At 49.3% G+C, this 22,284-nt stretch overlaps 1 protein-coding gene across 2 annotated transcripts in view; it reads right to left on the bottom strand.

Annotated features, from left to right (window-relative positions):
• LTBP4 (latent transforming growth factor beta binding protein 4) overlaps positions 1 to 21,487 on the bottom strand; it is a 214,842-nt gene extending 193,355 nt beyond the window's left edge. The window contains exon 1 of one of the 2 annotated variants that reach the window (XM_075323655.1): positions 19,387 to 21,487. In XM_075323655.1, the coding sequence (XP_075179770.1) occupies positions 19,387 to 19,664 (278 nt within the window). In that variant the 5' untranslated portion in view covers positions 19,665 to 21,487. The remainder of the gene's footprint in view (positions 1 to 19,386) is intronic. The other variant, XM_075323656.1, reaches the window with a different exon arrangement.
• Between the last annotated feature and the right edge of the window lie 797 nt (positions 21,488 to 22,284).

The following is a 22,284-nucleotide window of genomic DNA, read 5'->3' as shown; positions in this document are numbered from 1 at the left end:
CCGGGCCCCGATACATCGGTCCCGCCAGTCTGGGGGGCCACGGTGTTCTACTCCTGAGGATTGGCCCGGGGCCCCAGGGGTTGCTCGTTTAACGGGCACTGTCGGAAGTAATGCCCAGGCTTACGGCACTTGTAGCAGATTGGAGGTCTGCTCCGCGGGTTGTTAGCACTTCTCCGCTGCATCCAGGGGACATCCTCAGGGCTGTCAGCAAGCTGTATCTGTGCTGGAGGCTGAGATCTGGTCAAGGGTTGGAGTGCAGCAAGGATCTTGGCGAGGTCTCCGTCCATGCGACGGACCTGGGCTGCCAGTTCTTCCACTGTGCTGCTTGGGGCTGCAGGTACTGGAGAGGTTGGTAGGGCCGGGGCCACCACAACGGGGGCCGTCTCGATGGGCCACGGGGCTGGCTCCAAGTTTTCTGAAGCTGAGGGCTGTAGTGCTTTAATGGCCCGCTCTTTTAACACGGCAAAGTCCACATCAGGGTGTTCCAGGGCCCAGAGCCGGAGTTGCTTGCGATCCTCAGGGGACCTCATCCCCTGCACAAATTGCTCTACTAACATCTTATTACTGTCCACCTCGTTGATAGGATTCACCCTCTTTAGCGTGCGGAGGGCAGTTTGCAGACGTAAAGCATAGTCCCGAATGCTATCCACAGCCCGTTGTCGGCACTGGTAAAACTGCATCCTCAGCTCAGCTTCAGTTCGGGTCTCAAAAAAGTCTGTAGCTTCTCAAAGATGAGAGCCGATCCCCCTCGACCCAGGTCTCCGCCTCCTGCTCGGCCGCGCCGGTTAACTGGCCCAGCACTACCGCCGCCCGTTGCTTATCGGTCAGGGGGTACAGTTCTAGCAACGGGTTAAGCTTTTTCCGGAAGACCTGTAAAGCATCAGGTTTCCCGTCATACTGCGGTAGCCAGGTAGCTCCGGGCGCATAGGGCAAGGAGAACGGCATCACCTGAGCGAGTGCGGGGGCCGCGGCACCTCCCGCTAGCGCGGCCGGGGCCTGGGCAGGCCCATTCCCACCCGCGGGTGCCACTGCGGCTGCGACCGCCGCTCCTCCAGCGGCTCCGTCGGGCGCAGACATCTTGTTTCCGTCCCCCTTAGCTCTTTCCGGCCCCTCCTCTCTCGGGGCGGGGTTTCGGCCTTCGCGCCTCTGCTACTCGAGAAGACGCTCGAGCGGGAACTTTTCGCGCCAAAGATGGCGGCTTCCGAAATTTTCTGGCCGGACACCTCCGGCAGTAACAAGGCGTACCTCTACCAGACGGCAGAGCGGTAAGATCCTGTTCATGACGCCAAGTTGTCGCGGGCGGAGGAGGGGACGCCGCGCTCTCCCACTGCTGCTCGGGTCCGGCTGCCGCGGCTGTTGCGGCTTGCTGCTGCTCGGTGGCTCGAGCGATGGGCCGGATCCCGGGGACTCTAGCGGCGCTCCTCGCCCGTGAGTGAAAGGGGATTGGGTGTTGGGATATAGTTTATTGTCCGTGACGCCACCCACGGTTGTGGTGATTTGTTGGCACCACCGCTGCTCGGTATGAGGATCCCGGGAATGATGATATGGAGCAGCTAGTTGTTGTGTTGCCCCTCCGTGGGTAGGGGTTGGTGATCCCGGGACCCCGTGATGAGGTGGGAGATGCAGGGCTTGGTGGGCGCAGGGACGCGGGGGCAGCGCTGTGCCTTGCGGCACTGTGGTACTCACTCAGCCTGAGACGATGACAGTTCTCGGAAAAACACACGGCTGGAAAGACGGTTCCCACGGACGGCTGCACTTGCTTTCCCCAGTAGGTGACGGTGACGGTCCCTCTGTCCTGCACCTATGTTGATGTTGGTTGCGATGGGTTCCCACCGGTAACCCGCTCCCCGGCTTGGATATGGGCCGGAGGAGCCCTACTTTGCCCGCAGGCGCTGGCCCTGAGAAACTGGTGCCCTGGCGGTGGCGGTGTCTCTCTACCACGGGTTGCCTTCAATCGGGACTTGGTTGTTTGGAGACAGACGTCCCCTTCACTGACGGATTTGGCAAATTATGGCGACTCCTAGCCTTGCCGGGGTCCGAGAGGCCCCTGCCCTGGTGCTGACTGTTCTTCTTATACTGCTCCAGACCGCTGGGCCACCACCCGTCCGCGATCCTTCCAGCAACCTCCGAGCAGTCACCCCTCCAGACAGTCACCGCCGTCTGCTGACCTTGCTGTCACTGTCCGGGCACTCAGCCGGACCAACTTCAGGCTTACTACTGTCACTTCAGCTTTTCTCTTTAGCTTTTCTACTACTTCCTTAACTCGACTCCTTGTTTACTCCTCTCACTTCCTCCTCCTAGACTCATCTGCCTGGTTCTTCCCGCCTCCAGGGCTGTGAACTCCTCGGTGGGCGGAGCCAACCACCTGGCCCACCCCCTGGTGTGGACACCAGCTCCTGGAGGAAGGCAACAAGGATTTTGGTAGCTTAGATGTGCCTAACTGGGGTGTAGGGTGTGGTGGTGTGATGACCTGTGACCCCTGGCTTGCCCAGGGCGTCACAGTAGCGCCAACCCCCTTGCAGAGCGACGTGACCCCCGGATCCGTGAGGAGCTCGAGCCACCACCCACCGTATGAGCACGGATCCGAGCGGCTCGGCGGTCGCAGCCGAGCCCGCGGGGCGGTACACATACATCACTTATTCTTGTAGGGTAATACTCTTTTTTTTTTTTTTTTTTTTTAACTTTGAAAAGGACTCAGCCTCTATCAAAGTTGTGTGTTTAGGTAGAGTGAGTGTTTCATTATTTAATTTGGATTTTTGCTATGATCTAAGATATCCAAAACTAAAGTTTTATAGAAGGAATGTACCTATTCATTTTTGTGCAAGGAAATATGGAATAAGGACACCTAGGAGACCCAGAAAACGTGTCATTAATATGGTTACGTGCCTCAAACTTTAAAAGGATTAGTTTTGTTGACAATTTGGGGTCCAATGTGTGCCAGGATATTTCTGCTAATTAAAACTTGTCTCGGTGTAACAAAGTGCATGAGGTCCTTAAAGGACAGCAACACCATCGCATTTGTATCTGTGTTATGCCGGAGGAACCCATAAATAATCTTTTTGATGTCAAAACCCATCAAAAAACTGATATTCTAACGTCAAGGCTCCAAAGCCATTGTTTACACTTATTTATACCCATCTCCTAATGATTTGCTCACACTTGCATATAAATACAACAAATGCAATCTGATAAAAAATCGTATTGCACTGGGACCAATTTTATTCTGTGAGTTAGTGCAGAGTTGTGTTTTTTTTCTCAGCTGTACTTGGTATGAGGAAAAATTTTCAGCATTAGCCTCCTAAATCGGACAAGACTCGCCAATGAAAGTCTATGAATGTTAGAAAAAAAACCGGACGGTACACCTGTGGACCATCTGTGTGTCATCCGTTTTTTATGTATACATTACCATTCTGTAGCTCACTCACTGCAAAGACACCACAATAGAGGAGGTGAACATGGATGTCCAGTCCGACTGCGACATGGTGTTTGGCTCTAAACTCGAGTGCCATGGCAGCATCTGACACTGTTTACACTGCAGAGCCTGACACTCCATACTATGCCTCCTTTGGTGCTTCTGAGTTACACAGACAAGCTCTGGCGTTGACCAGCTGTGTGCTTATTAGTAATCGGGCTTGCAGGAGTTAATTTCTGCTAGCCTGCTGTTTACCTCTTGGATCACATGTTGTAGGAAGCCTATCATGGTCACTCACCACCTTTTTAAGATGGAGGAGCCTCTCTTCCCATGCCAACTATAGCTTTTTGCTAAATCGGCTCGTGTGTTGTTGTACCCCCGTCCTGGTGGTGATTGTATTACTTTGTCTGTGGAGTTGTTGTGGAGTTCTCCCATTGTCTTGTTTCCTCACTGCTCTTATTTTAATCCTTTTTTGTCTTATGCTGCCGTGTGTTTGCCTTTAGTTAGAGATTTGGTTTCCCCTGTTTGTCTATTTCTGTTAGTTTTATCACTCCTGCCGTCTCTAGGGGTTGGGGGGAAGGGGTATAAGATGAGGGCTGGTCAGAAGCAGGGCAAGGAAGGCGGCCCAGATATCCTCACCATAAGAGGTCCTTCTATATTGAGGGATAGCTATGGTACCCTAGCCTGAGGGCTAGTCTAGGAGCTCCAGTCCCTTGCTCTCCACCAACACGGCTACACTGACTAGCTGGGCGAAGAATCCAAATAAAGGTAAGAGGAGGTGTATCCAGTACCCGCAATAAAAAATACAGATATTTTAACCATCACTTTATTGAAAAATTGTATAAAATTGTTATAAAACAAATATAAGACTCTGTCTACGCGTTTCAAGCTAAACAGGTCTTAATTAAAATGATTAAGAGCTGTTAAGCTTGAAAAGCGTAGACGGAGTCTACATTTGTTTCATCCATTTTATACTATTTTTCAATACACGTGATGTTTTAAATATCTGTATTTTCTATTGCGGGTACTGGATATACACCACCTTACCTTCACAGAAATTAATTATAATTTTTTTTATATGTTGGTGTGAGCGAATCCTTGGGGTGCATTCACATTGACCAATAATTGGAAATGCCCATTTCCAGATTATTGGCCTTTCTAAACAGCCCCCCAATCACCCAATGAGCTGAAAAAAAATGCTGGATCGTGGGGGAGGGGAATGATGAAAAATCAAAGTGCCTGGCAGCACATCACCTCAGATAAGCAGGGTATGTGCTGATGAGAACAATTACATTCTATGCTCACACAATGATTGCATTGATGATTGTTTTGTGTGCATGAAGGTGTGAGTGATCAGTCTAAGCAGGCTATTAAATGACCACCGATCAATTAACTGTACATGTGTCGCGGGCGGAGGGGCCGCGCTCGCTACTCCTCGGGTCCGCGGCTGCTGCTGCTGCTCGGTGGCTCGAGCGGTGGGCCGGGCCCGGTGACTCGCCCACAAGTCAAAAGGGGGTTGGTTTGTTTGGGGAGATAGTCCGTGACGCCACCCACGGGTCGTGGTGATAGTGGGCACCACAGCTGCTGGTGACGGGGATCCCGGGAGAGATGGCAGGGAGCAGCTAGGATGTTGTTTCCCCCTCCGTGGGTAGGGGTTGGTGATCCCGGGGCCCGGTAGTGATACGGGGAGGCTGGAGGGCTGGGGTGCAGGGTTGCAGGGGCAGCGCGGCGCAGTGCCGGATGGCACTGTGGTACTCACTCAGGCACAAATTCACAGAGTCAATGCATGGGCGTAGGTCGCCCTCTTTCTTCTTAACGAAGAAGAAGCCTGCTCCAGCAGGAGAGGAGGATCTCCGAATGAATCCCCTTGCCAGGTTCTCTGTGATGTAGGTAGACATGGCCCTTGTTTCGGCAGGAGACAGCGGATATATCCGTCCTCGAGGTGGTGTAGTTCCCGGGAGCCGGTCGATGGCACAATCGTAAGGACGATGTGGCGGCAGTACCTCTGACTCCTTTTTATCAAAGACGTCCGCGAAGGACCAATAGGCCGAGGGCAGTCCCGGTAGGGACTCTGGAACCGGAGGTCGTCGGATGGGTTGTATAGTCTTCAGACAGTTCTCGTGGCAAGAGGAGCCCCATCGGGTGATTTCACCAGTACCCCAGCTGACTGACGGTTCGTGTGTCCGATTTGATGAGACATGTGTGGGAGGACATAGAGAGCGATGTTCTCGGTGTGCAGGGCACCGATACGCAGTTCCACCGGTTTGGTGATCCACGAGATGGTGTCAGAGAGGGGTCTCCCATCCACAGAGGCAATCACGAGGGGTTTGTCGAGTGGAGTAACAGGCACCTGGTACTTGTCCGCCGTGACCTGCTGGATGAAATTGCCTGCTGCCCCGGAATCGAGGTACGCCTCGGCCGTGAACCGCGTCTCTCCCGTTGTCACTTGAACAGTCCACGTAACCGGGTCTGAGAGAGTCCCAGCACCTAGGGTGGCCTCTCCTACCAACCCTAGGCTTTGGAGTTTCCCGGCCTCTCTGGACAGGAGCGTAGAAGGTGTGTGCCCTCTCCGCAGTAGAAGCAGAGGCCCTTGGCGAGCCGTTCTGCTCGGCGTTGTTCGGACTGCCGCAAACGGTCGATCTGCATGGGCTCGTGGACGGAGACACCAGATGACGTTGACTGAAGTACGGCAGGCTTCTGCGGAGGAGAGGAATGCCGTATCGGACGTCTCTCACGGGACACCTCTTTGGATCGTTCCTGAAAGCGAAGATCCACTCGAGTCGCTAGGGCAATCAGGGCATCCAGGGTAGACGGCACGTCACGACCAGCCAGCTCATCTTTAATTCGACCCGAGAGTCCTTCCCAGAAGGCGGCGGTTAGAGCCTCATTGTTCCACCCGAGTTCCGAAGCCAAGGTGCGAAAACGGATGGCATATTGGCCCACCGTCAGAGTCCCCTGACGTAGCCGGAGGAGAGATGAGGCAGGTAACCGATGGAGCGAGAGGACGGATCACCACAGGGATCAGAGATGGTACGGACTGACGGGATGGCAGATAGTCAGCGTACGGGGTTCGGGAATCGGCAGGACCGGATGGCGAAGCAGGAGCGGCTCTAGAAGAGAGATAGGTAAGTATATCACAGACACAAGGAGACCTGACCCCTAGCTTAGGAAACACGAAGAACAGGCCCCGCCCACTTGGACATTAAACCCCTTTATACCCTGTACCTGTGTGTTCAATTTCCTGTCAGTGGACGCTGGCCCTTTTAGAGAGGGTCAATGATCGCGCGCGCGCCCTAATGCGCATGCGCGAGGCCCGGGTGCCAGAAGCCAGGGCAGGGAGCGGTGTATAGGAAGCAGGGGAGCCGGCCTGGAGCAGAGCTGCCGACGGGCGCCGGGAGCGGGGACCGGGCCGCCTGGGGACCGCAGGTGATGGAGGCTGGAGACTGTGGAGCGGGGGACGCCTGACAGAGGAGCCGGGGAGCGAAGCAGGGATGATGGGCTGGGATGTCTCCTCCTCCTGCTCCATGGGCATGAATGACCTGGACAAGGCATCTGCGCGTACATTCTTGTCCGCGGGTCGGAAATGGAGCTGGAAATCGAACCTGGCAAAGAACAAGGACCACCTGGCTTGCCGTGGGTTCAGTCGCTGAGCAGACCGCAGGTATTCCAGGTTCTTGTAGACCGTGTAAATGATCACGGGGTACACTGCTCCCTCCAGAAGGTAGCGCCATTCCTCCAGAGCCAGTTTGACTGCCAATAGCTCTCGGTCACCGATGGTGTAGTTGCGTTCAGGCGCTGAGAAGCTCTTGGAGAAGAAACCGCAAGTAACCATCTTCCCGGAGGAGGACTTCTGCATGAGCACTGCTCCGGCTCCCGAGGAGGAGGCATCCACCTCCAAGGTGAACTGTCGGTTTAACTCCGGACGGTGGAGCACAGGGGAGGAAGCAAATGCCCGCTTCAGAGAGCCAAACGCGGCGTCGGCCGCAGGTGACCAGTCCTTTGGATTAGCCCCCTTCTTGGTCAAGGCGGAGAGAGGTGCAGTCAGAGCAGAGAAGTGAGGGATGAACTGACGGTAATAGTTTGCGAATCCCAGAAAGCATTGGATTGCCTTCAGTCCAGAAGGAGGGGGCCAGTTGAGAATGGAAGAGACCTTCTCCGGATCCATCTGCAGGCCGGTATCGGAGATTACGTAACCCAGGAAGGGAAGAGAAGACTGCTCGAAGACACACTTCTCGTACTTGGCGTACAGACGATTTTCCCTCAGTCTTTGTAGTACCAGCTGCACGTTCTCTCTGTGGGTCTGGAGGTCCGGAGAAAAGACCAGGATGTCATCAAGATACACCACCACACAGACGTAGAGAAGGTCCCGGAACATGTCGTTCACCAATTCCTGAAAGACTGCTGGTGCGTTACACAGGCCGAAGGGCATCACACAGTATTCATAGTGCCCATCGCGAGTATTGAACGCGGTCTTCCATTCTTCCCCAGAGCGGATGCGGACCAGGTTGTAGGCACCCCGAAGATCCAACTTGGTAAACACACGAGCTCCTCTAAGCCGATCAAACAATTCGGGGATGAGCGGCAGGGGGTATTTATTTTTCACGGTGATTTGGTTCAATCCCCGGTAGTCAATGCATGGGCGTAGGTCGCCCTCTTTCTTCTTAACGAAGAAGAAGCCTGCTCCAGCAGGAGAGGAGGATCTCCGAATGAATCCCCTTGCCAGGTTCTCTGTGATGTAGGTAGACATGGCCCTTGTTTCGGCAGGAGACAGCGGATATATCCGTCCTCGAGGTGGTGTAGTTCCCGGGAGCAGGTCGATGGCACAATCGTAAGGACGATGTGGCGGCAGTACCTCTGACTCCTTTTTATCAAAGACGTCCGCGAAGGACCAATAGGCCGAGGGCAGTCCCGGTAGGGACTCTGGAACCGGAGGTCGTCGGATGGGTTGTATAGTCTTCAGACAGTTCTCGTGGCAAGAGGAGCCCCATCGGGTGATTTCACCAGTACCCCAGCTGACTGACGGTTCGTGTGTCCGTAACCAGGGGAGTCCCAGCAAGATTTGATGAGACATGTGTGGGAGGACATAGAGAGCGATGTTCTCGGTGTGCAGGGCACCGATACGCAGTTCCACCGGCTTGGTGATCCACGAGATGGTGTCAGAGAGGGGTCTCCCATCCACAGAGGCAATCACGAGGGGTTTGTCGAGTGGAGTAACAGGCACCTGGTACTTGTCCGCCGTGACCTGCTGGATGAAATTGCCTGCTGCCCCGGAATCGAGGTACGCCTCGGCCGTGAACCGCGTCTCTCCCGTTGTCACTTGAACAGTCCACGTAACCGGGTCTGAGAGAGTCCCAGCACCTAGGGTGCCCTCTCCTACCAACCCTAGGCTTTGGAGTTTCCCGGCCTCTCTGGACAGGAGCGTAGAAGGTGTGTGCCCTCTCCGCAGTAGAAGCAGAGGCCCTTGGCGAGCCGTTCTGCTCGGCGTTGTTCGGACTGCCGCAAACGGTCGATCTGCATGGGCTCGTGGACGGAGACACCAGATGACGTTGACTGAAGTACGGCGGGCTTCTGCGGAGGAGAGGAAGGCCGTATCGGACGTCTCTCACGGGACACCTCTTTGGATCGTTCCTGAAAGCGAAGATCCACTCGAGTCGCTAGGGCAATCAGGGCATCCAGGGTGGACGGCACGTCACGACCAGCCAGCTCATCTTTAATTCGACCCGAGAGTCCTTCCCAGAAGGCGGCGGTTAGAGCCTCATTGTTCCACCCGAGTTCCGAAGCCAAGGTGCGAAAACGGATGGCATATTGGCCCACCGTCAGAGTCCCCTGACGTAGCCGGAGGAGAGATGAGGCAGATGCGGAGGCGCGTCCGGGCTCGTCAAAGGTGCCACGAAATGCCTGCAGGAACTCCTGGATGTTGGTGGTCACCGGATCCTCCTTCTCCCACAAGGGGTTCATCCAGGCCAGTGCCTCACCCTCTAGATGGGACATCATGAACGCGACCTTGGCTTGGTCGGAGGCAAACAAGTGCGGCAGCTGCTTGAAATGGAGAGAGCATTGATTGATGAAACCCCTGCAGGTCTTGGGATCTCCGGCGTACCGGGGTGGTGAGGCCAAACGAAGTCTGGAAGCATCCGAGGAGGCTGCCACGGGAGCTGTGGCCGTGGATTGTACAGTGGAAGCTCGAGATGCCGAAGATGTGACCGACGCTTGCAGCGTGTTCAGGCGGGCGTCCACAGAAGACATGAAGTTCAGCATGCGGGTCTGGGTCTCACGCTGGCGTGTGAGTTCTTCCTGCAAGGCCGCTAGTGCTTCGGCGGGATCCATGGCCTGTTCTTACTGTTAGGGCCAGGTGGACGGGCAGACCCAGGAGGTAGATCCACTGGGCCGAACACCTTACTGAAGGCAAGGGGTCCGGTAGCCGGAGCACTACGGGTAGCAGGACAGTCCGTGCAAAAGAGTGGAATGGAGAAGTCCCTGGGACTACGGAGTCACTGATGGTAGTCCGGGTGACGGAGCTCAGGTTCGGAGACCGAGATGTTGTCAGGCAGAGTTCGGAACCGATGGAGCGAGAGGACGGATCACCACAGGGATCAGAGATGGTACGGACTGACGGGATGGCAGATAGTCAGCGTACGGGGTTCGGGAATCGGCAGGACCGGATGGCGAAGCAGGAGCGGCTCTAGAAGAGAGATAGGTAAGTATATCACAGACACAAGGAGACCTGACCCCTAGCTTAGGAAACACGAAGAACAGGCCCCGCCCACTTGGACATTAAACCCCTTTATACCCTGTACCTGTGTGTTCAATTTCCTGTCAGTGGACGCTGGCCCTTTAAGAGAGGGTCAATGACCGCGCGCGCGCCCTAATGCGCATGCGCGAGGCCCGGGTGCCAGAAGCCAGGGCAGGGAGCGGTGTATAGGAAGCAGGGGAGCCGGCCTGGAGCAGAGCTGCCGACGGGCGCCGGGAGCGGGGACCGGGCCGCCTGGGGACCGCAGGTGATGGAGGCTGGAGACTGTGGAGCGGGGGACGCCTGACAGAGGAGCCGGGGAGCGAAGCAGGGAAGCCGGGGAGCGTGGCAGGTGAGCCGGGGAGCAGAGCAGGGGACCCGGGGAGCGTGACAGGTATTTATCTATCTACTGAATATACGGTTGTGCATGAGGATATATAATTGCATTCTATGTGTCCAATGGTGTATGTGACTATATGGAGGTTTCCTGACTGTACGATTTTATGTAAGGCTACATCAAGCTATATAACAATATGGTGGTATGTGCCACTATATGGAGATTCACTTGCTATAGAGATGTCTGAGGTTAAAATAAAAGCATAGGTGTAATTACATTACAGCATCTATGGGGCAATTACTGGTGACTACTAATTATGAAATGCAGTGGTCTAACATGAAGCTTTTGGGCCCAATTCAAAATCTCTATCAGGGCCCACTGATGACACATATACAGCTACATATAATTGTGCTGGAGGAAGCCATCTGTGTGCGGTCCCACCATTCAGTCTGAGGTGAGACTGAAGGACCTTCAGGTGACTACATCAGAGGACAACTCAGCAGCAGAGAAGCAGGACACAAAGCCAAGGGGGTGCTAGTGTGGAGCATCATACTGTGTGGATGGCGAGGTTATGGGGGTAATGTACTGTATAGGCAGGGAGGCTCTGGGTGCATCATACTATGTGTGAGGAACCAGTGTCAGGCTGGGGCGTTGGGGACCCACCAGTAACTTTGACTCTGCGGACCCTCTCAATTACGTGGAAATATTAAATTCACAAAGTTACCTATGCTTCTGTCGCGGGCGGCGGGGCGCTGCGCTCACCACGCTCGGGTCCGGCGTTGCTGCTGCTGCTGCTCGGTGGCTCGAGCGGTGGGACGGATCCGGGGACTCGAGCGGCGCTCCTCGCCCGAGAGTGAAAGGGGTGTTTTGTTGGTGTTTGGGGTGTCGGTTTGTGACGGTGTGTGGTGAGGTTGGGGCACCACCGTTGCTCTGTACGGGGATCCCGGGAGCGGTGACAGGGAGCAGCTGGGATGTTTTCCTCCCCTCCGTGGGTAGGGCGGTTGTGGTAGTCCCGGGGCCCGGAGTGGTTGTCTGTTTGATGGATTGCGGGGCTTGACCAGGTGCAGGGTCCCGGGGCAGCGCAGTGCCAGACGGCACGGTGGTACTTACTCAGCCAGTAATGCACACGGAGTCCCTGGTAAAACAACGGCTGGATGGACGAGTCCCACAGACGGCTGCGACGGTCACTCCCATTAGGTTGGCGGTAACTGTCTCTCCCTGCATCGGTGTTATGTTCTCGGCCCCGATGGCTTCCCACCGGTAACCCACTCCCCAGCGGTATGTTTGCCGGAGGAGCCCCTTTTGCCCGCAGGCGCTGGCCCTGGGAACTCTAGCTGTGGCGGTAGCTGTATTTCCCTTCACGGTTGAGCGGTTGCCTTCAGTCGGGTCTTTATTGCTGGGAAACCCCGGAGGTTCCCGTCGCTAACGGATTTGACCGGTTTAACGGCGACTCCAAGCCTGGTCGGGGTCCGTAGGCCCTGCCGAATGGTGCTGGCCTCTCTTCGCTCCCCGGTCCGGTACCGGCGGGCCACCGCCCGTCCCCGGTCCTTACGGTTGTGCTTCAATCGGCCTCGCCTGCAGACGGTCACCACCGTCTGCCAACCTTGCTGTTTCTGTGCCCGGGCCACGTACCCGGACACGGTCAGACTGCTCCTTTACCATTTCACTCCTTCACTTTCACCGTCCTAACTCAACTCTCCAACTCAACTCTACTCTTTTCCCGCCTCCAGGACTGTGAACTCCTCGGTGGGTGGGGCCAACCACCTGGCTCCACCCCACCTGGTGTGGACATCAGCCCCTGGAGGGAGGCAACAATGATTTTGTGTGTGCGGCTGATGTGCCTAACCGGGGTGTGGGGTGTGTTGTTGCAGTACCTGTGACGTCCTGGCTTGTCCAGGGCGCCACATTTCTAAATAATAATATATTGGGTATTTTGTAAAATGAATAAAGAGATCCTTCCTTTGACTGTAAATGGTTAAACAAAAGTATTGTGCCAACTACTGATAATGAGGGGGTATGTGACATGCTACTGCTAAGGGGCCCACCAGAGGATTCTCCTGCCCTCCTGTGGGCCAGTCCGTGCCTGTGTGGGACTCATACTGTGTGTGTTGGGAGAATAGGTGCATCATACTGTGTGGGAGGAACATGATACTGTCTGTAGTGGGGGCACTGGAAAGGACATCATACTGTATATGGGGACATAATACTGTGTGGTAAGACTGTAGCAGCTTATGTGTGACTGTGAAATTATCATACAGGGTAAAGGGGACACTTTGAGTATCATTTAATGTGACAAAACTGAAGGCATCATACTGTGTGGTGGAAACACTAGGGTCATCATACTGTTGGGGCTATTGTACTGTGTGTGAAGGGGATTGTTGGATTGAGGCTATCATACTGTGTGCGAAGGGGACTGTTAGTGGGCATCATATTGCGTGGAGGACTGTGGAGTCAACATACTGTGTTATGGAAACACTAGGGACATCATACTGTTGGGGATATCATATTATATGTGTTTGAGATTGTTGGCGCCATCATACTGTGTGGGAAGGGGACTGTTGGTGGACACATACTGTGTGGGGGACTATTGGTGGACATCATACTTTGTAAAGGGACTGTGGAGGCATACTGTGTAGGGGGACTATTGGTGGACATCATACTGTGTAGGGGGACTGTGGAGGCATCATACTGTGTAGCGGGACTGTGGAGGCATCATACTGTGTAGGGGGACTGTGGAGGCATCATACTGTGTAGGGGACTGTGGAGGCATCATTGTGAAGGACTTGTGAGGGCATCATATAGTGTGGGGGAGATTGGGGCCATCACACTGTGAGTAGGGGAGATTGGGGCCATCATACTGTGAGTAGGGGTGATTTGGGTTATCATACTGTGTGTAGCATACTGTGAAGGCATCATACTGTATGACATGAAATATACTGTGGGGGACATAATATTTTGTGGTGGGTATTGTACTGTTGGGTCCATCAGGCCATCATAATGTTTGAGGGGTATCATACTGTAGAGCGGTATTGTACTCTATGGCCCTGATAAATTATCCCAATATTATGACATTACTGTGTGCACTTTTTATGTGGTTATATCCTTGAGTCCATTACCTTTGAGTTGAGCAAACCTACCCTCTAGTATATACAAATATCTTATATACTACAAGGTAACCATGTATTAACACTACGCAATCTTTCATACTTTTGGGCCGTTTTTGGTATATAATACCACCTTTTGTGTATATCACAATAGATAATTGACTAGTCGTTCCCAAACAGCTCCCCTCTTGGTTTAATGGCATCGTCCTTGAGATATTTTCGGAGCAATATAAGGTGTGACCAGTGCCAGTCTGTCATCAAGCCCGGATTATACAAGAAGCCATGCCGCTTATCAGTCTCAATATCTCAGGCGTGGGGTGAACTTGTGGCTAGTATCAATACCTGGGTTTTATGACTGTGGGATTTAATATGTCTGCGGGTTTATACAATTCGGTAATAACAAGTTGGGGTCACATCTTTGTGTATTGTGTGCACTATTAGGAAAGTATTTTATAAGCTGTGGCTGTGATGGGTGTTATAGTAGAGCTGCCAGTATAAACAGACACTCCGGGGCTACAAGAGAGATTGTATACAGATAAAATAAACTGCGGCCAAGATGGATATCACTACATGAGTATAACTATATTGTGCTAGCAAGAAAGAGAGAATGGAAAATAAGGGGATTTATCCTACTCAAGTTCATATTTATCACAGGCTTAAATATGGGGGGTGCAAAGGTAGCAGGTGCATCCATGACCCGGTATCTGAGGGTGCCCAAACAACCCTCTGCCTTATAAGAAGATCAGGATTATGAATGGTATATGGTAACCTTGTCCAGATTTGGATTAGGGCATATTTGCTTCCTTGGTGAGTAATACTGCTATTCTCAATTTTGCCGGCGGTGATGCGGAACCAGAACCGGGCTACGGTATTTTATTAGGTATTTTCAACTCCATTGAACCCCTAACTCTACTTATGTTATCGCCACTGGACATAATATTTTCCAAATGAAACTTAAGAGTGAACTCATTGGGGACAAGTGTCATGAGGGAGTATGGGGATTGTGGGAAACCAGGGCCTCTAAGCTGACCCTCAGACTAGGGGGGCCCAGTGCTATCCCTATTCTCAGAGATACCCCTAATGGTGGGGATGTCTGAGTCTCCTTCCTGGCCCTGCTCCTGACCAGCCCTGATCTTATGCCCTCTCCTCCTACCCCAGAGTGTAGTTTAACCCACAGAAATAGACAAACAGGATAAAAAAAACTGTCACACAGGTATAACACAATAAAAGATTAGGAGGAAAACAAGAGCAGGGTGGAAACAACAACATGACAGGTAACTCCACCACAACACCAAGCACAAAGCAACTCTTTCTTCAACAAGTGTGGGCACCATAACTCACAGACCAACAAAGCATTAACTATAGTTGGCATAGGTAAAAGATTTCCTCCAGCCTAAAAATGACAGGAGCAAAAGTGAGTGGCTTCCTTACAATATGTGATCAAAGAAGGTTAGCAGAGGTTAACTCTTGCTAGCCTGTCTGTCAATGAGCACGTCAACGCCTGGGTCTGCCTGAGTTGATCAGAAGCACTAGACAAACCATTGGCCATAATGTCAGAATCTGCAGTGTGAACAGAGTCTGACACCGCCATGACAGTCGGCGAGTTTTGTGCAAAACTCTGTGTGACAACAAGTCCGCTTTAAGTGACCAAATGACTATTCTGATCCCAGGGTATATAATAGTTAAGTAGTTGATGATTATAGTTTTGTATCAGTGCTTAGAAATCAAAGCTATGTCTATCTTCTGCTTATCTTAAAATGTCCATGTCATTTCATGTAACCTATTTACAAGAGGAATAACACTATTACTGGCCATTATATGACTTGTATATGGCATTTTCACCAGATTTCCCCCACTGCAGGTTCTGTCTCTGCTTTTCAGTTGTCTCCGAGCTATTGCATACAATCTGACTCCTTTTGCTGTCTCCTTTAAACAGTGTACACATAAATTAGGGATTTCTTCTCTCCTATCTCTTTGTGGCACATGTTCAGAAGAAGCAGCAGCATGGAGGTCATTATACAGAAGTACTTAGCAGTGTAGCTGTGAATCCAGCACTGGCTTGAGATAAATACTTCAAAAGCTGTAGCATTATCTCTATAGATTTGTGACTCTTTCCTCCTCCCCTCTCCATAAACTTTAATAGGCAGCTGCAATCTGACCCTTTTAATTAGATAGATTTCTGTTTTGATGTGACCAATATTTAGCAGTTTAATAGTCAGATGTATTCTGACCCTTTTAATGAGATTTTTTTTGACCAAGACAATATTTTGGCAGTTTGACAGATTTAATGAAGATTTCAGGAGCCATGGAGAAGTGGCTCATAAGAGGAGAAAGAAGCAGATTTTTCTCATAAAGATACACTGTGTGCAGAATTATTAGGCAAATGAGTATTTTGATCACATGATACTTGTTATACATGTCGTCCTACTACAAGCTGTATAGGCTGAGAGCCAACTACTAATTAAGTAAATCAGGTGATGTGCATCTCTGTAATGAGGAGGGGTGCGGTGTAATGACATCAACACCCTATATAAGGGGTGCTTAATTATTAGGCAACTTCTTTTCCTTTGGCAAAATGAGTCAGAAGAGAGATTTGACGGGCTCTGAGAAAACCAAAATTGTGAGATGTCTTGCAGATGGATGCAGCAGTCTTGAAATTGCCAAACTTTTGAAGCGTGATCACCGAACAATAAAGCGTTTCATGGCAAAGAGTCAACAGGGTCGCAAGAAGCGCGTTGGGCAAAAAAAGCGCAAAATAACTGCCCATGAATTGAGGAAAATCAAACGTGAAGCTTCCAAGATGACATTTGCCACCAGTTTGGCCATATTTCAGAGCTGCAACGTTACTGGAGTATCAAAAAGCACAAGGTGTGCCATACTCAGGAACATGGCCAAGGTAAGGAAGGCTGAAAAACCACCACCTCTGAACAAGAAACATAAGATAAAACGTCAAGACTGGGCCAAGAAATAGGTTTTATGGACTGATGGATTGAGAGTGACTCTTGATGGGCCAGATGGATGGGCCAGAGGCTGGATTAGTAAAGGGCAGAGAGCTCCACTCCGACTCAGACGCCAGCAAGGTGGAGGTGGGTACTGGTATGGGCTGGTATCATCAAAGGTCAACTTGTGGGACCTTTTCAGGTTGAGGATTGAGTGAAGCTCAACTCCCAGACCTACTGCCAGTTTTGGAAGACAACTTCTTCAAGCAGTGGTACAGGACGAAGTCGGTATTGTTCAAGAAAAATATGATTTTCATGCAGGACAATGCTCCATCACATGCATCCAACTACTCCACAGTGTGGCTGGCCAGTAAAGGTCTAAAAGATGAAAAAATAATCACATGGCCCCCCCTTATTCACCTGACCTGAACCCCATGGAGAACCTGTGGTCCCTCATAAAGTGTGAGGTCTACAGGGAGGGAAAACAGTACACCTCTCAGGACAGTGTCTGGAGGCTGTGGTGGCTGCTGCACACAATGTTGATCGTAAACAGATCAAGCAACTGACAGAATCTATGGATGGTCGGCTGTTGAGTGTCATCAGAAAGAAAGGGGGCTATATTGATCACTAATTTTTGGGGGGTTTGTTTTTGCATGTCAGAAATGTTTATTTCTAAATTTTGTGCAGTTCTATTGGTTTACCTGGTGAAAATAAACAAGTGAGATGGGAATATATTTGGTTTTTATTAAGTTGCCTAATAATTCTGCACAGTAATAGTTACCTGCACAAACAGATCCTCCTAAGATAGCCAAATCTAAAAAAAACCCACTCCAACTTCCAAAAACATTAAGCTTTGATATTTATGAGTCTTTTGGGTTGATTGAGAACATAGTTGTTGATCAATAATAAAAAAAAATCCTCTAAAATACAACTTGCCTAATAATTCTGCACACATTGTATAATGCAAAGTTTCTTATATTTTTTTGCACTACTGATTTGTGTAACGTTTGTTGAAACAACACTGACCACATTACACCGTTGGACAATCTATACTTGTAAAGCGGGCTTTACACGCTACAATATATCTTACGATATGTCGTCAGGGTCACGTCGTAAGTGACGCACATCCGGCATCGTTTGATATATCGTAGCGTGTGACATTTACGAGTGAGTGTGAACGAGCAAAAATACTCACCTTATCGTTGCTCATTGACACGTCGTTCATTTTCAAAATATCGAACGTCCTTCTGCGTTCCGGTTGTTCAATGTTCCCAAGGCAGCACACATCGCTCCGTGTGACACCCCGGGAACGATGAACACAGCTTACCTGCGACCCGCCGGCAATACAGAAGGAAAGAGGTGGGCGGGGTGTTTATGTCCCGCTCATCTCTGCCCCTCCGCTTCTATTGGCCGGCCGCTGTGTGACGTCGCTGTGATGCTGAACGTCCCTCCCCCTTCAGGAAGAGGATGTTCGCCGCTCACAGCGAGGTCGTTCGGGAGGTAAGTACGTGTGACGGGGGTTACCGACTTTGTGCGACACGGGTAACAAATTGCCCATGCTGCACAAACGATGGGGGCGGGTGCGATCGCACGATTAACTGCAGCGTGTAAAGCAGGCTTAAAGGTCCTTGCACAAAAATTTGATCACAGTTTTTTCTTTTTGGTACCAGTAGTGATCAGCTGTCATCTGCAAGAAAACTTTGCAGCAAGCGAAGCATTAAAAAATGCCCATACACAGCAATAGATTATCTGTATAAGGCCCTGTGCGCACACTGCATTTTTTTGCCACGGATTTGCCGCAGTTTTTGCTACAGAAAAGATGCGGTTTTTGTTCATAATGTTCCTGCAGTCCTTCCCCAGTAAAATTTATGACAAAACCAAAATGCTGTGCACTCACTGCGTTTTTTTTCCTTACAGGTTTTGCTGCAGAATTTCTGCAGCAAAAAGAAGTAGCATGTCACTTCTTTTCCGCAGGTACCTGCGGTTTTGTCATTAATAAATGGTTAAAAACCGCAGGGACAAAATCGCGGAAATTCCGCACCAAAACCGCTGTAAAACCGCATGTGGATTTTGGGTGCGTTTTTTGCCGCAGGTGCAGACTTCTGCCAGAGGATGCGGATTTTGCTTAAGAAACCCAGTGCACAAAGACCCTAATATAGGATAGGACAGGTCCCCCAAGGGGAGAAATGATCAATGCAAATGCTCTACGCTCTGACCAAGGGATGAGGATCCTGAACAGAGGACTCTCCTGTCTTCCCTTAACTCAGAATTCCCTAAAAGGTAATGAAAGTATGTTTTCTAAACTGGACATACACGCTGCAGAAATTTTCTGCTTGAAATCTACACCTTCTGGCAGAAAAACGCACCAAAAAACACATACATTTTTGGTGCTTTTTTAGGAAGTCAATGGCTGGAGGAGCTTAAAAACGCAGGGGAAAAAAAACGCCCTAACAATTAGCAGATCTTTTCTGCCCCAAAATCTGCACCAAATCTGCAAGAAAATAAAAGCAACGTACGCACAGCACTTTAGAAATCTCATAGACTTTGCTGGCTTTAGGATAGGCTTGCAGATTTTGGTGCAGATTTCTCAAAAAAATGCATCAAAAAACGCATCGTGTGCACATAGGCTTACTGTGTATAGAAGAAATAGGCAGTTTAAATACAGTTAGAAGTGATGTATGCAATAAACTGAAGATTATGAGCACACGAATATACCCACATAAGCAAAATGTGGTGCTGCAAATCTTTCTCCCACCGTATCCTACTATATTTTACGAACACACATGACAAACCAAACACAAAACCTCTCATCCCCTCCTAATGTGCAGGCTGCTACTTGTTATTAGGGTGGGTTTTCCTCTTACCTTACATTTGCGAGTCCTTTCTGATTTGACTTTCTCCTTTTATTTACTCTTTTCAATATGACTTTCTTCTTATTCCCACCAGGATTTGGACGAGTCGTCTGATTATTGATCCATTGGATTGTAGAACTCATCACATCAAGAAGTGATCCATTGGTTTGAGAAATCGATAGATCATTTTCCATAGTAACACCTGAGTCCCTTTCAGCTAGTTGTGCCAGGGGCCAGAGACATGACTGTCCGGCCAACCATAGGAAAAAGGTCACAGCGACAGAAGTCATGGTGCAAATTCATACAGAGAAGGTTTAGCACTGGGATAAGCAGGGTGATAGCTAAAGAGAAGATATAGAGTTAGCAGGTTAAGAATTAAGAGAGATCTTGAAGAGAATAATCAAGACACATAAGACACATGAGATTCTACAGCAGCATCAAGGCAAGCAAGAAGGGCTTTGAATTAGTTGGAGAGGGAAGGTTGAGAAAACTTGTGAAAGAATGAACTAGGAAGGGTTAATACTCAAGGATTAGGGCAAGGAAAAGGCAGAACTTGTAGAATTCAATGTCTAGAGTTAATACTAAAAGATGCTGAGATGACAAAGGCAACTTACAGAAGAACGGAATGTGAAGAGTTAATACTCAAGAAAAGGATAAAGAAGAAAGAGCTTGCGAAAAAGAATGGACAGACAAGACTTAATATCGGGAGAACAATAAACTCAGGACTAAAAAAAAAAAAGAATTTGAGGCAAGAGGAAGGCAGAAATAATTAACAAAAGTTAAAATTCAGGAAAATAAGAGAAGACAGAAACAGAATTTAAGAATTGCAATACTAAGAAGAAAAGAAAAAACTTCCAAGAGTTAACACTCAGGAGTAAGATGAAGACAGGGAAGAGAATTTAAGAGTACTGGCCAGAAGGAGATAAAAGAGCTGAAGAAGAATGGACTGACAAGAGTTAATACTCGAAAGATAAATGAAGACATGAGAGGCTGAATATCAAAGAAGGATGAAGACAAAAGGAAGACAGAGAACATCTAATAGGATGAGGACAGAGGAAGACAGAACCTGTAGAAGGATGAAGACAAAAGGAAGACAGAGAACATCTAATGTTGGATGAAGGATGAAGACAGAGAAAGAAGGAAAACGAGGAAGACAGAACCTGTAGAAGGATAAAGACAATAGAAAGACAGAACGTCTTCAAGGATGAACACAAGAGGAAGACAGAAAAATTTCAGAAGAATCAAAACAAGAAGAAGACAAAGAACTTGTAGAAGGATAGAGATAAGAAGACGCCAGACCACTTGAAGAAGAAGGAAAAGAAGAGGCAGAACAAGATAGTCTAGAAGAAGGAAGACAACTTGTAAATGAAGATGAGAAGAAGACAGAAATATCTAGAAAGAAGAAGACAAGATGAAGATGAGAGGAAGACCGAAATATCTAGAAGGAAGAAGACAAGATGAAGATGAGAGGAAGACAGAAATATCTAGAAGGAAGAAGATGAAGATGAGAGGAAGACAGAAATATCTAGAAGGAAGAAGACAAGATGAAGATGAGAGGAAGACAGAAATATCTAGAAGGAAGAAGATGAAGATGAGAGGAAGACAGAAATATCTAGAAGGAAGAAGACAAGATGAAGGTGAGAGGAAGACAGAAATATGTAGAAGGAAGAAGACAAGATGAAGATGAGATGAAGACAAGAATTTCTAGAAGGAAGAAAACCAGATGAAGATGAGAGGAAGACAGAAATATGTAGAAGGAAGAAGACAAGATGAAGATGAGATGAAGACAGGAATATCTAGAAGGAAGAAGACAAGATGAAGATGACAGGAGACAGGAATATCTAGAATGAAGAAGACAAGATGAAGATGAGAGGAAGACAGGAATATCTAGAATGAAGAAGACAAGATGAAGATGACAGGAGACAGGAATATCTAGAATGAAGAAGACAAGATGAAGATGAGAGGAAGACAGGAATATCTAGAAGGAAGAAGACAAGAGGAAGATGAGAGGAAGACAGAAATATCCAGAAGGAAGAAGACAAGATGAAGATGAGAGGAAGACAGAAATATCTAGAAGGAAGAAGACAAGATGAAGATGAGAGGAAGACAGAAATATCTAGAAGGAAGAAGACAAGATGAAGATGAGAGGAATATAAAAATATGTGGAAGGAAGAAGACAAGATGAAGATGAGATGAAGACAGGAATATCTAGAAGGAAGAAGACAAGATGAAGATGAGGAATATAGAAATATCTAGAAGGAAGAAGACAAGATGAAGATGAGGAATATAGAAATATGTAGAAGGAAGAAGACCAGATGAAGATGAGAGAACTTGTAAAGGATTAAGACAAAAGGAATACAGAGGAAACTTCATAAAGGATGAAGACAACAATGTACAATGAAGAAGAGAGAGAATTTGTAGAACAATTAAGACTGAGGAGAAATAACCATGAGAAGATGGAAAACTTGGAGAAGTCTGAGAACACACATCAGTGTGAAACTACAACACAATGAGAATTTCGAGAAGGAGAGGAGTCCTGTAGAAGGAGAACTTATATTGATAAGCATGTGAAGTATGAATCTGAGAATAATTAGGAATGATGGTAAGAGTTTTAAGGGGGAGAAATGTTTCAGAAAAAGAGGGATTTAATATACCGAAAGAAAACATCAGATCCTAATGCCTATTCCTTCTGGTCCTCCCTCTCCCAGAGACTTAGTACAGAAATCTTTTTTTATTCCTTCTCCCCTTACACTGGGGCTTTCACTGCCCACCAATGGCTGGACGTCTCTGCCCGCATCCCCCTCCTCTGTCCTCACCCTATCAGCACCATCAAAGGGGGCTCGGGATTACAGGTGCTTAGCAAGGAAGGGGACTCAGGTCTATGGCATAGGATAAGGCACCTAGCTATAC

This window comes from Anomaloglossus baeobatrachus, chromosome 9 (genome assembly GCF_048569485.1).
Source record: "Anomaloglossus baeobatrachus isolate aAnoBae1 chromosome 9, aAnoBae1.hap1, whole genome shotgun sequence".
NCBI lineage: Eukaryota > Metazoa > Chordata > Amphibia > Anura > Aromobatidae > Anomaloglossus > Anomaloglossus baeobatrachus.
The sequence above is the reverse complement of the archived record's forward strand: the minus strand, read 5'-3'. Positions and strand labels throughout refer to the sequence as shown.